This window comes from Epithele typhae (assembly GCF_022376455.1).
Source record: "Epithele typhae strain CBS 203.58 chromosome Unknown BXZ73scaffold_39, whole genome shotgun sequence".
In the NCBI taxonomy this organism is placed as follows: domain Eukaryota; kingdom Fungi; phylum Basidiomycota; class Agaricomycetes; order Polyporales; family Epitheliaceae; genus Epithele; species Epithele typhae.
The window spans coordinates 227,277-239,616 of NW_025954230.1; the positions used below are offsets into that span (position 1 = coordinate 227,277).

Below are 12,340 nucleotides of genomic sequence, written 5' to 3' on the forward strand. Positions count from 1 at the left end.
AGGCGCGTGGTTGAGTAGCCTAACTACGGCGCGGCAGAACCGCGCCATCCTGTTTGTGGAGTGTCTGTGGGTCTCGAGCGCAGCGCTCGTGGTCTGTTTAGGTGAGTCTCAGAAAGTACTTCTCCGCATACGCCCCATGCTCACGGTACTGCTTTTTCTGGGCACTCACGCGATGCGAAGAGACCCTCTGGAGTCATCTGGAGGTCGGGAACAAGATTAGTGCTAGGCCAGCATCTTAGCTGAACAGCGCACGAATTTACAGGCATAACAGAAGTTGCGGGAGTTCTAGACCGCTAATGTGTATATTGCATGCCAATCAAAATGCTCGCGCACAAAGATGGGCTCCAAAGCGACCAGGAGGGAAAAGATGTGGAGGCAACTTGGGCCATAAGTTGAAGGGCGTGAGCGCAATCAAATGGAAGCCTCACCAAAGCTGATTGATGTAACCGCTACATCTTGCATGGAGTCTTTGTCTTCGACTCGTACGCGACAGAGTATGCATGTCGTTGTCGAGATCCCGTGTCGGAACGTGGTGGTGTCGACTGTAAACCTGGCCAAAATATCACAGTGTGATGCGTGACCTATGCGAAGGCAGGCGTGACAGACGAGATCACGCGCTGCTGACGTCGGCGCGATGCAGGCTCACTCTCCTCCACTCCTCACGCGCAAAACTTCCAGACCTGGTCCGAACTTGGTCTCGCTCCTAGCGACTTACGTTCGCCGCGGCTGAACACGACCCGAGGGGTGGTACGGCATGAGGTGCGTCGCACTTGCTCGTCCTGACGCGTCCACCTGACTAACGTTCGTGACTGGCGCGTCTTGATGACTGCCGCGGTGGAACAGTTGACTATATGTTCTTTTGTCGACACCAACTCCTGAGAGCACCTGCCCAGCGTGTCTTTAGCTCTCTCCCTCCCTCCACTTCCAAACGCGTCGCTTCACGCGGCAATGCCCCCCACCTCACCGCATACATCCACGCCCCACGTTCTCGTCCGCAATCACCAGCCACCCGCCACCAAAAGCTCAAGTCCTCCCCTGAAGGCCACAATATCCACACAGAGAGAAATTTTGAGGAGTCATTCGAGCGAGTCTTTGAGGTCTCTGACTCTCGCTTTCGTCGCGATCCCTCGTCCGCCTACCGCAAGCTCCGCCGTCTGAATCCTCATGACGTGCTTGATGTCCCCATGGATGTCCTCGTCGCTGTGGTCCTCGATGCATCAGAGAAAAAGGAGCAGGATATCATCAGGGACGTGGTCAACAACACTGTTCGTATGTTCTCCATCACACCCTCTCATGCGACCTCCATTGCGACGCACCTCCTCGTCGCACTCGTCAAATCACGAATATTGTCGAAGCCAGACATTTTCAAGCTTCTCAAAGCCATGGAACAGCACGGCAAGCTTCATGACATCTCCTACTCCCGGCGTGACATCGTTCTACGCGAGCTCATGCTGTATCCACCCTCCCTCGTGGACTCTGAGCTCTTCACCCTTGTCAGCATGTGGCTTTTGTCCCAGATAACCCACCGGAAGCATTGGCATAAGCTCCGCTCCGAAGACACCGCGGACGACGTCGTACCCGCGGAGGTCTGGATGCTATTCGAGGTCATCCACAAGATGGCGCTTTCCAAGACACCCTCTGCAGCGTCCCCGATCGTGGCTCAACTCGCTGACCTCGACATCGTTCACCCCGTCGCCATTGGAGACACGGACCTCAGCGCTCGTGACCTCCGCTACGCCATTACGTCCATCCTGGTCCGCTCCTGTCTCGTTTTCGGCTGGCACATCCGTGCGTCAACGCTTCTCAACCGCAGCATCTCCACTCTTCCCTCCCTCCACCAGCCGTTCGCCGAGCTGGTGGAACACTGGCTGCAAGACGCGCTCGCTAATCCCTCACCAGAAAGCCTTACGCATGCTGCCTCGTTTCTTTCCGCGCTCTTCGCCCGAGCCGAGGTTTGCACCGTCTCTGACGGGCTGATGGAGAAGTTCTACATCGAGGCATGCCAGCTAAATCGGGGAGACCTGGCCGAAGTCATCTACACACAGTCGCGCGCCGTCAAGAGTCACTCATACCGCCCTCCAGCCAGGTCCATCTTGTGGTTCATGAAGCACCTCGCTCAGGCTCGGAGCATGCAAGTTGTACGCAGTGTACTAGCGCAGGTTGCGGAAGACCCGAAGGATTTGGTCCCGCTCGCTGACCGCTCGTCATTCCTTTACATCGCCACTACTCTCGGATGCTTGAGCTACGTTCGGCAGATCTGGCTGAGGTGGTCTGCTACCCGAGATGCGTACATCCACATCAGTCGGGGATCCCTCATGGGCGTTCTCGTCCGCGCTTTCGTGAAGACGGCGGCCCGGCACGAGAAGAAGGCGCGGTTGTACTTGGCTGATGCAGGGAGCGCGGATCCATTCCGGATAAACGAGGACGATGAAGACGTACAGGCGCATGCGCAAGAGCAAGAGGAATCGGCGGACTCTATACACGAGGACGATCACCCCACATCTGATGCGCCACACTCGTCACCATCCCCGCCCCCAGACGAGGATGCGTCCACGAACGCTGTGCTCTCCCCATCCTCCGGTGACCCTGACCGTTCCCGAGCAGCCGCGACCGCACCCACGGAGGCAGAAACCAGGTTCAAGAGCACAAGACACCTACCACTCCTAAGGCCCCCGCCTCTCTCGCGCGAAGAGCACCTCGGACGCTCTGCGAGCGCCCGAGCATTTGCCGAGCGTGTCTATTCTGCCTTCCTGGACTACCACCACCCGCTGACCGACGAGAGCTCGCCGGCGGTGCTCAACGTCGCAGCGCACGCGGCGGTTGTGCTGGACCAAGACGAGCGGGCTTCCGCGATCATGCAGCTCATCCGCGCACGGCCCGGGCCTCCAGACATCTACGACCTCAACGTTGCGCTCTACGCACTGGCCAAGGCGGATCCTAACGCAGCAAGGGAACGGCTGGAGCAGATGATTCAAGCGGGCATCGCCCCCGACGCGGCGTCGTTCGGGACGGTGCTGCACTGGGCGGCGGAGCACGGGAACGTGCCGCTCACGATGCGGCTGCTGGAGCTCGCGCGCGATCAGGGGCAAGAGCTCGACTTCAAGACGCTCGCGCGGCTGCTCCGGACGGCGGTGACGCTCGCCTTCTCTGGCGACGCACGAGAGGCGGTCGCGGTCGCGCGGCGGCTGGCGAAGGCGATGCTCGACGCCGACCGCGTCCTCACGCCCCGGATGGGGCTCGACTGTATCACGATCGGGTTGCGCGCGGGGCACGCCCCGTTCGCGTACTGGGCGTGGGCGCGCTTCGTCGCGCGGCAGGAGGAGTGGGGGCGCGGGCAGCAGGTGCGGGTGCGGGCGCGGATCGTGCGCGCGGTGGTGGCGGACTTCGACCGCGGCGCGCTCGGGCGGACGCGCTGCTCACGGATGCTCGCGACGCTGCGTGTGCCGGCGAGGGTGCTGCACATGCCGGAGCCGCAGCGGCTGCGGTACATGGCCGCGGTGGAGGGCAGCCCGGGGAGGCGGCGAGTGGTGTGGGACGCGGCGACGCTGCAAGACGTTGACGAGGCGATTGCGTCGGTGTACACGGCGCCGTTCGGGGTCGAGCAGACGGGCTGAGGGCGACGCGAGGAGGGCGAGGAGGATATTATTGCCCCCGAGTCGGGTGATCTGCGTCGACGGTTCGGATGGAAGGCGCGCTCGGGTGGGTGGGTGGCCGCGGTCACGCGGCGAGGGAGTTGTGCGTCTCTAGCGCTGTGGGGCGAGGCGCGGACATGAACGGGGTGCTGGACGGAGGAGTCGAGATAGACTTACGCACATACTGTACGCCGTCGTAATGGAACTGAGCACAACACTCGGCGGGCGTGCGGTCAGCGGGCGAAGGCGGGTGCAGGTGGACGTGAACTCTGATTGAGGGAGGGATAGCCAGGAAAGGACGGTCGGGCCCGGGGCGGCGGGCGAAATTCGGCCGGGGATGCGCCGTGACGGAGACTGGGCTCGGCGGGCGCGTGACAACGGATCGGAGGCAGATCGCGCGGGGACGCCCGGGCGTGACAAGGAGACGCCGGGCTGGCGAGGACTCCAACACGCGAACAAACAACCCGGCGCGTTCAAAACTGTTGGAAACGGCCCGCTGCGCACCCCGCGCACCCTCGCTCGCGCACCAGTACTTGACCCGCGCCGCCGCACCCGCGCAAGGCACACCCCGCCCCCGCACCCGCCCCGCACGCCGCACGCCGCTCTCCCCCAGCGCCTCCCCCGCGCCCACGCCCACGCCCCGGACGCTCACACCCACGCCCACGCCCAGCCCCCGCCGCCGACGATGCCCTCGCGCGCAAAAAAAGAACCCAGCTCGCCAACGCCCCCTTCGGACGAGTGCCCAAAGGACGGTGCCGAGAACAGCAAGATCAAGAGAAAGTCAGTCTCCCTTTCTCCGAGGTTTCCCCGCTCCCCTTCACCCCTCCTGCCCCTGCCCCGCCCCGCCACTCTCCCCGCACCCCGCACCCGCCCTCCGCTCCCCCGCCCCCGACGCCCGACGCCCATGTACCACCCTCTCGCTCCGTTCACCGCGCATATACTGACCCGTGCTCTCTCCTCCGCCCCCCAGGCGGCAATCCCAGAGTGCGTATCCCCGCGTCCCCCCGCGCCCGGAGACGGCCCACTGACTCCACACAGGCTGCGATGCGTGCCGTGCACGCAAGGTGAGGTGTGCGCGCGAGAACCCGACGATCCGAAGGGATCCTGCAAGCACTGCATCACCCTCGGCATCCCCTGCACATACGACTATCAGCCCAAGAAACGCGGTCCCCCGAACTTGTGAGTGCCCTTGCTTCAACTCTTTCCCGCCCCGCCGCCCCCATGCCGCAGGAGATGAGGGAGAGGGAGGGGAGACCCGCATGCCAACGCGCCCCGTCTTGCCAGGTACCTCCGACGCCTCCAGGAAGCCGCTGCCGCCGCGGCGCAACAGGATTCTCAAAACGGCGCCGATCTGCCCGGCTCGCCCTCGTCCACCTCCCAGAGCGCGACGAGCCCCGTCCAGTCCGCGCTGTCCCCCGTCGCGCCCCACCAGCAGCACCCGCAACAGCAGCAGGTCCCCGCTTTCCTCGATGGGAGCGCGCTCGGCCCCGTGCATGCGTCCGCGCTCCCCCCATCGCGCTACCCCATCGCCGCCGACGGCTTCCACTCCCAGTTTCCGCCGCTCTCTATGTCCGTCTCGTCGACATTCGGGAACTCGCGCCTCGCCGGCGACCCCCACGGGATGCCCGCGGGATGGGCCACAGGCGCTCCCCCCGCGCGGAGGACCAGCCGCAGTACGGCTCGCCCTCTGACCAGTTCAGCACCTACCCGCTCCACAACTGGTCCTTCAAGCAGCACCAACAGTTATCGGTGCTGCCCCCCTCGGCAATCCCCCCACTCTCATACTACTATCGCCCGCATCGGCTCGAGGACGTCGCGCCTCGAGACACCATCCTGCTCATCATCGCCCTTTTCTTCGACTTCGTCTACCCGCTCACGCCGTGCGTGCACAAGCCGTCCTTCATGGCGACGTGCACTCGCGGCGCGAGGAACGCGACCCGCTCTTCTTCGCGCTCGTGATGAGCACCGTTGCGTCGACGCTCGTGCAGGTGCCGCGGTCGTACCTCCCCATGGAGCGACACGCGGTCCGCAAGCTCGCCCAGACGTGCCACGAAGCCAGCCGGCACATATCCGTCGCCTCGTACGACCCCCCGACGAGCATGCACGTCGTCATCCGCTACTTGTAAGTGGCCGCCCGAGCTCTCCGCGTGTTCGCACGCGTGTGGGCGCGAGTTGCGTGCTGACGAAGCCCTCCGCCCGTCTAGCGACTGTGTCTACCACTTCTGCGAGGGCCACGATGCGACACAGCACGCCGCGTTTGGAGAGGCGGCGCACATCGCGGTAACGCTTCGGATGCACGAAGAGTCATCCTATGAAGGGCTCGATCTGATCGAGTGCGAGGTTCGACGGCGGACGTTCTGGTTGCTATTTGGGGGTACGTGCCGCCCGTGCTCTGTCTTTCCCCACGAGGAGCTCTCCTGATCGATCCTTCCATGTGCTGACGGCGGGTCTTCCCACTCCCAGCCGACAAGTCGATGTCCATCCTGCTCGGGCGGCCCATCTGCCTCCGTGATGAGGACACCACGTGCAACTTTCCACGCGAGCTCGATGACGAGTAGTGAGTGCCCGCCTGCCCGTCCCGTGCCTCCGAGAATTAACCACCCCTTTCCCGCTCCTTCGCCTGCCCGTCTGGCTCGCCTCTGGCCCATGCTCGCCTCCCCCATGCACTATCCTCCTTCTTCCCCGCACTCGCTCCGTACCCCGCACCGACCCCACAGCATCACGCCAAGCGCGTACCTCCCGCAGCCGCACGGCAAGACGGCGATCGTCTCCGGGCTCAACTACACCTCGCGCATCTTCGCGCTCCTTGGCGAGATCCTCGTCCGCATCCGCGTCGACAAACGCTCTCCGCCGCAGGGCCAGTTTCTCACCGCGCGCCTGGAGGAGGTGCAGGCGCTGCACGCCCGCATCGTCGCCGCGCTCGCGCACGCGCCGGACCCGCTCCGGCTGAAGCACGCGCACGGCGGGCAGAGCCACCTCCCGCCCGAGTACGGAGGCGCGGGATTCCGCCAGGCGGCGTTCACGGAGGTCAAGGACTTCTTCGACAACCCGAATGCGAGCCGCGCCAACGCCCTCAACCCGTTCTTGGTCATGCAAGCGAACCTCTACGTCACGCAGGTGGGCTAGCGTCCGTTCTGGTTTGAGGTATATGAGAGAGCTCACAGGGCCTTTTTATCAGCAACTGGTCCGATTCGTGATCGAGCAGTACCGCGACGAACTTGTGACCTCGCTCCAGGGGGGCGTGGACGAGCATCGAGTGGTCGAGGAACGCGAAGCGGTGGCGTCCGACCTGCTCAACATCCTCCACAGGTGCATCTTGCTGCCGCGCTTCTCCCTCCACAGTGCTGACTTCCCCCGCGCAGCATACCCATTCAGTCGATTGCAACGAACGGGCCCTCTTTGGTGAGTGCCAATCCTAACTGCGCCCGCTGTCAGGCCTCGCTGCAGAGATGAATGGCCGGAGGCTGATCGTTATCGTCGCCCGACAGGTGCACAAGGTCCGGTTCGTCGCCTCGACGCTGCTCGACGCGGTGCGCAAGGCGGAAACAGCCCCGGCGTCCGCGGCGCGCGCGCATGCATACCTCTGTGAGTCTTTCCTTCTCTCCTTCTGCTCTTCCTTCCTCCTTCTGTTGTCGCCTTCCTTGATTTTCTGCGGCTCCTCGGAGCCTTGTTACCCCTTCTTTCTCTTCTCTACGTTTTTTATTATTGTGCACGCTGCCTTCGTCTTCTTTGCCGGCACCCTCACCGAGTTCCCACCTATTGCATCCGCGTCGCTCCGTTCTCCGAGCCCCGAGCCCCGCGTTCCGCGTCTTGTGTCCCGAGTACCCGAGCCACCACGCTTACACGCTTTGTCTCCCGCAGGGGACTTCTTGTCCATCCTTTCGGAGATCGAGCGGAACTATCTGTGAGTGGGCGCTCCTCGCTCTGCCCTGCATGCCGCTGACACGCACATCAGGCTCGACGACGATCGGACGGGCTGGGAAACGATGCAGGCATCCCGCTGATGGGCCAATGAGGACGGGACTGTGTCCGCGCCCGAGACCACCGTCCGTGCGCCGATTGACCCTGATCTGAAGCTCCAGCTCGGAATCGGAGCGTGACGGGCGCGGACGCAGGACGAGCACTCCGCCTCGGGCGCGCCGGCGGTTCGCTCTCGCTTGCGGTTGCAGTTGGTTACCCGGACGCTCATCGCTGCCCCTGTATCGGACCTGCGCATCTCCCCTCCCTCTCCCTCCCGAGCCTCGCGGTGGCACCGTATCTCCACTCCCATCCGGTGCACGCACAAGCCTCGAGAGACTCGACATCTCGACCTCGCCGTCTCACTCCAGCGCATCACTTGCGTCGCTTAGTGCCTGCTAGTCGGGCCCATTCGCCTCCCGCTCCTCCCACCCCCATCATTTTTCGACTCCGTGTTGACGCAGCACGGGGGGGCTGGGCGCGGTGTCTCATACCCCTGCTCTTTTCGTCGCATTTACCCACCACCCGCTCACTGCCCGCCCCACCCGCAGCGCTGTCTTTGATTCCCCCCTTCTCACGCTTTGTCTGCTTAATTTTTAACGACGCGGCCCCCACCGCGCCGGACGGATCGTTCTGCTGTGTGCTCCTCTGTCTACCTACTCGCCCTGCATCGGATGTACTACTCTACTCTCTCCCCTGCTCTCCCTATGTTTTTGTCTACCGATGTGCACCTGCATGCTGAACTGGGACGAGACGGACCTCGATTCCCCGTGTATTATACATCATATTTCTATCCCCCCTCCTCCCACGACTCCACGCCCAGCCCGCACGATGATTTACGACGGATGATCCCTCCCCGCGCGCGACTTACGATTTACGGTTTACGGTGGGCCGTCGTCGCCGTCCTACGTTACGTACGCGCCGCGCTCGGACGGGCTGCTTATTTGCTTAGCCTCACGCGAATGTCGATGTGTCTCTGCGCTCGTGTTGTGCTCGCATGATGGGATGTCGGCCACGGCTCTACCGCGCGCCTCTGCCTCGCTGCGCTTGGAGCGGGTGTCTCGGTGCAATACCCGCCGAGTGCGCGCGACGCACCTCCGTGAGACTGGACGCACGGACCTGGCGACGGGACGGACTCCGACCCGCACCCGTCGCCCGTCGCCCGTCGGCGTCCGTCCGAAGTACAACGGCTGCTGCTTTCGAACGCCCCTCGGCACCAGTACGCACGTAACCTCGCCCGCCGGGACCGCGCTCCTCCTCGAGCTTCTCGTCCCGTCTGCTGACCCCCGTCCGTCGTCCGCCGCGGGGCTTGTGACGCGTGCGCGTGCGCGTGCGCGCCACGCGCGCCGCGAAGATGACGACGGGCGGCTGACGACCATAAGCCCCCGGCCCCAGGCCGCGCGTACGTGCAGATCACCGGCGCGCCGTCCGCGGCGACGACGGCCACGCTCGAAGACGACGACGACGACGACGGCGCCGGCGGCGCGCACGGTCGCAGGTGCCTGGCGAAGGGCAGGGTCGGGAAGCAGCCGAGGCACCGAAGCGGCCGCGCAACAGATTTCATTAGCGGGACGCCCGCCCCGGGACGCGCGCGGGCCGGTCACGCGCGCCCTCATGTGGCCCATGCGTCACGGGGAGTCACGCTGCGGGGACTGCCGGTGGCCGGAAAAGGCGGGGGAGAGGCGCACAGCCGCTCTCTGGTGATCCACGACCTGCACGCTACCTCCTCCACGCCCAGGCAGCCATCAATCGGTATCTGGACAAGCGCACGCAGAGAGGTAGGTGGGACGAGCGCAGCTGCGTCTCGAGGCCGGCCACGAGGCCCCCGTCCGCGTTTTTTCGCTCGACAACGGCCGCTGACGACGCGCAGGTGATAGCAGCCTTTGATCTTCCTCGCCGCGCCGCGCCATCTGCCCAGCTCCCCCTCGCGCGCGCGCCCTGCTACGCGCTGACTGAATAGAGAACCCGACACGGACAATGGCCGCGCTCGATCCAGGCACGCAGCCTGCCCCCGTCGCCATTACCGAAGGTGCGTACGTGCGCCCTCTAAAGCCTCCGGGAGCCCCGCCTTCCCGCGCCCTGCTCCGCCCCCACCCCGCGGGGTGGTGCGCTCGAAGGGTACCCGGGGCTGGGCGCGGGAGGAGAGCCCCGAGTCTTGAGACTTTGTCCCGGGGCTCGGGGCTCGGAGCTCGGAGCTCGTGGTCCGTCTCGCGACATTTCGCACCTAGCCTCGACGGTCGAAGGGTACATCTCTTGGCGGCCACGCCCGTGTTTATGTCAACTTCAGGTGTATGGCACAACGTCTGACCGCCCTTCTCGCAGATGAAGCCGCGGTGTACGACAGGCAGATCCGCCTCTGGGGCCTCGAGGCCCAGCAAAGGTGCGCGCCGCCTTCCCCCCGCTCGTCCCTCACGTGGGCGCAGAAGCACGGCCCGGCGCCTTCCCCGCTCCCTGCCCGCCTTCGAGGCAGCCCCCACGGGGACGGACGCGCCGTGCGCGCGTCCGCCCGCCTGGTGCTGCCGCGGCCTGTCGCGCGCCGCGCCGCGAACCACCTCATCTATCCATTTCCGTCGCCCGGGGCAGGGTGCACCGCATGCCGCCCCGCCCCTCGCCTTCCTTCTCGCCGCCCTCGGGCGCGTGCGCCCTGCCCTTACGTCCTCCCACCCGGTCACGAGTCCCGCCGCTGACCCGCCCCTTCCCGCGTGCGTGCAGGATGCGGAATGCGACCATCCTCATGGTCTGCCTCAAGGGCGTCGCGACGGAGGCCGTCAAGAACATCGTCCTCGCCGGGATAGGCAAGCTCGTCGTCGTCGACGCCGCCGCCGTCGCCGCGGAGGACCTCGGCGCCGGCTTCTTCTTCCGGGACGCGGACGTCGGGCAGAAGGTGCGTGGAGGAGGAGCGGCCCCCGCGGGCCGCCCCGCGGCGTGCGCAGCATGTGCGCGTCCCTGCATGTGCTCGTGGTTCTCGCGGTCGGCGCCAGGGCCTAGAGCGGCTGTGGTTTATTGCGTTCGTCGGTGCTGGGGCGCAAGGCATCATCGAGCTGCGTGCCAGGTACGGGTGGGCATATCAGCGCGGCGTTGCTATCAGACCTGGCAGAGCACGAGCTGCCGTATGTTGAACAAGATTACGCGCGAAGGTGCAGCACCCGTCGCACGGACCGCTGCGTCGTGCTCTCACGTTGGCGCCGTCCGTGGCCTAAAGGCTGCGAACCGTGTCGACTGAGCGACCTCGATCCGGGAGAACTCTCGCCACGAGCAGGTCCAGGCGCTCCACCTCCATCGGGGGACCTCACGACTCGTTTTCGTCGTGGGCTGCGATCGTGTCGAGGCTTTTGCTCTCATCTGGCTGCCTTGCTGATTCTTCGCTCCGTCCAGCGCGTCGATGCCGCCAGGTCACGGATCGAGAGCCTCAACCCGCTCGTCGCGGTCGAAACCATCTCTGACGCGTCCGTGCTCGAAAATGACGCTTTGCCGTCACTGCTCGCGCGCGTGGACATGGTCTGCGCGACGGAAATGACGCGCGATAACCTGGTACGCCGTCCGTGCTCCTCACCGCACCTCGTGCTCTCTGCCGCCCCTTACGAGCACCCCTGCCGCGCTGCCGCCAGATCGCGCTCAACGACGCCTGTCGGGCCGCCGGCAAGCCCTTCTACGCCGGCGGCACGTACGGCCTCGCGGGCTACATCTTCTGCGACCTCCTTCAGCACGAGTACATCGCGCCGTACGTCACGCTCTCCGCCTCCCCCGCCGGCCGTTCTCACACGCCCGCATCTCCGTCGCCGCGTCCGCCAGGGACCGCGCGGCGCCCAAAGACGCCGGGAAGAGCGTGCGGCTCTCGGTCGCGTACCCGCCCCTCCGCGCCGCGCTCCAGCACCGCTGGACGGGCCTCACCCGGCGGCAGACGAAGGAGGTCAACCCGGCGCTCATGTTCGCGGTGCTCGGTACGCGACCGTTCCTTCCTGCCTGATCGGCACGGCTGACGTTACGGCCTGCTCCCCGGGACGTTACGTGACGGTACCGCTAACCTTGGACTCCAGCCATATGGGAGTACCAGGCGCGGCACGGGGGCGCGCTTCCCGACGACGCCGCCGCAGCCACGGAGCTCGAGGCGACGGCGAACGCGCTCATGGCGGCGGCGGAGGTGAACAAGCAGGCGGTCGCTGCCGTCCGACCGAGCTCGTCCAGTGCGTTTCCCCCCCTCCCATCCGCATGATATGCTGACCACTCCGTCTCTCCCCCTCCCTCCCACTGCAACAACGCCGTGACGTCATCACCGCCCCGCAGATCCCTCGCGACGACCGCGGCGCACGAGCTCTCGCCAGTGTGCGCCGTCGTGGGCGGGCTGCTCGCGCAGGACGTCCTCAAGGCGCTCGCGGCGCGCGAGCCGCCGATCGCCAACTTCTTCGCCTTGACGGCGCGCTCGGCGGGGGCACCGTCGTGCGCATGGCGATGCCGTGAAAAAGTCCTCGCGCACGCGGCGCCGGTGCAAGAGAAGCGCGTCCCGGAACGAAAGCCCGCACGGCGCTGGAGGCTGGGGATAGGTTGTCGTGCGCGGCGCTATGAAAAGATGGACGAGGGCATATGTAAGGATGGAGTGTCGCATGTCGTCCTAGCCTGGGCTGAGCAGATGTACATGGCATGAGCGGGCGCGCAGACGCCAAGGCGTCTTTACCGCTGTCTGTGCTGCTTGCGGTACCGTCCTGCAGAGTATATCCGACCATCTTCCATCGCTGCATCGGGTCGTCCGGAGC

General features: G+C 65.4%; 3 protein-coding genes across 3 annotated transcripts; all 3 read left to right on the top strand.

Annotated features, from left to right (window-relative positions):
• Window positions 1-1,184: 1,184 nt before the first annotated feature.
• BXZ73DRAFT_103297 (uncharacterized protein) lies at window positions 1,185-3,614 on the top strand (the record flags this gene model as incomplete). The annotated part of the gene is made up of 1 exon (XM_048015537.1): window positions 1,185-3,614. The coding sequence occupies one exon, from the start codon at window positions 1,185-1,187 to the stop codon at window positions 3,612-3,614; it is 2,430 nt and encodes an 809-aa protein (XP_047875939.1).
• Window positions 3,615-4,536: 922 nt separating this feature from the next.
• On the top strand, window positions 4,537-7,636 carry BXZ73DRAFT_103298 (uncharacterized protein; the record flags this gene model as incomplete). Its single annotated transcript, XM_048015538.1, has 13 exons — window positions 4,537-4,616; window positions 4,671-4,811; window positions 4,917-5,201; window positions 5,276-5,495; window positions 5,561-5,754; window positions 5,837-6,006; window positions 6,096-6,189; window positions 6,350-6,749; window positions 6,811-6,941; window positions 6,995-7,034; window positions 7,121-7,217; window positions 7,494-7,536; window positions 7,588-7,636. 13 exons carry the CDS (start codon window positions 4,537-4,539, stop codon window positions 7,634-7,636), a joined length of 1,944 nt encoding a protein of 647 aa, XP_047875940.1.
• A 1,930-nt stretch (window positions 7,637-9,566) lies between these two features.
• On the top strand, window positions 9,567-12,130 carry BXZ73DRAFT_91128 (uncharacterized protein; the record flags this gene model as incomplete). Its single annotated transcript, XM_048025874.1, has 9 exons — window positions 9,567-9,618; window positions 9,912-9,969; window positions 10,302-10,473; window positions 10,965-11,120; window positions 11,198-11,310; window positions 11,382-11,530; window positions 11,627-11,768; window positions 11,874-12,051; window positions 12,080-12,130. 9 exons carry the CDS (start codon window positions 9,567-9,569, stop codon window positions 12,128-12,130), a joined length of 1,071 nt encoding a protein of 356 aa, XP_047875941.1.
• Window positions 12,131-12,340: the final 210 nt, after the last annotated feature.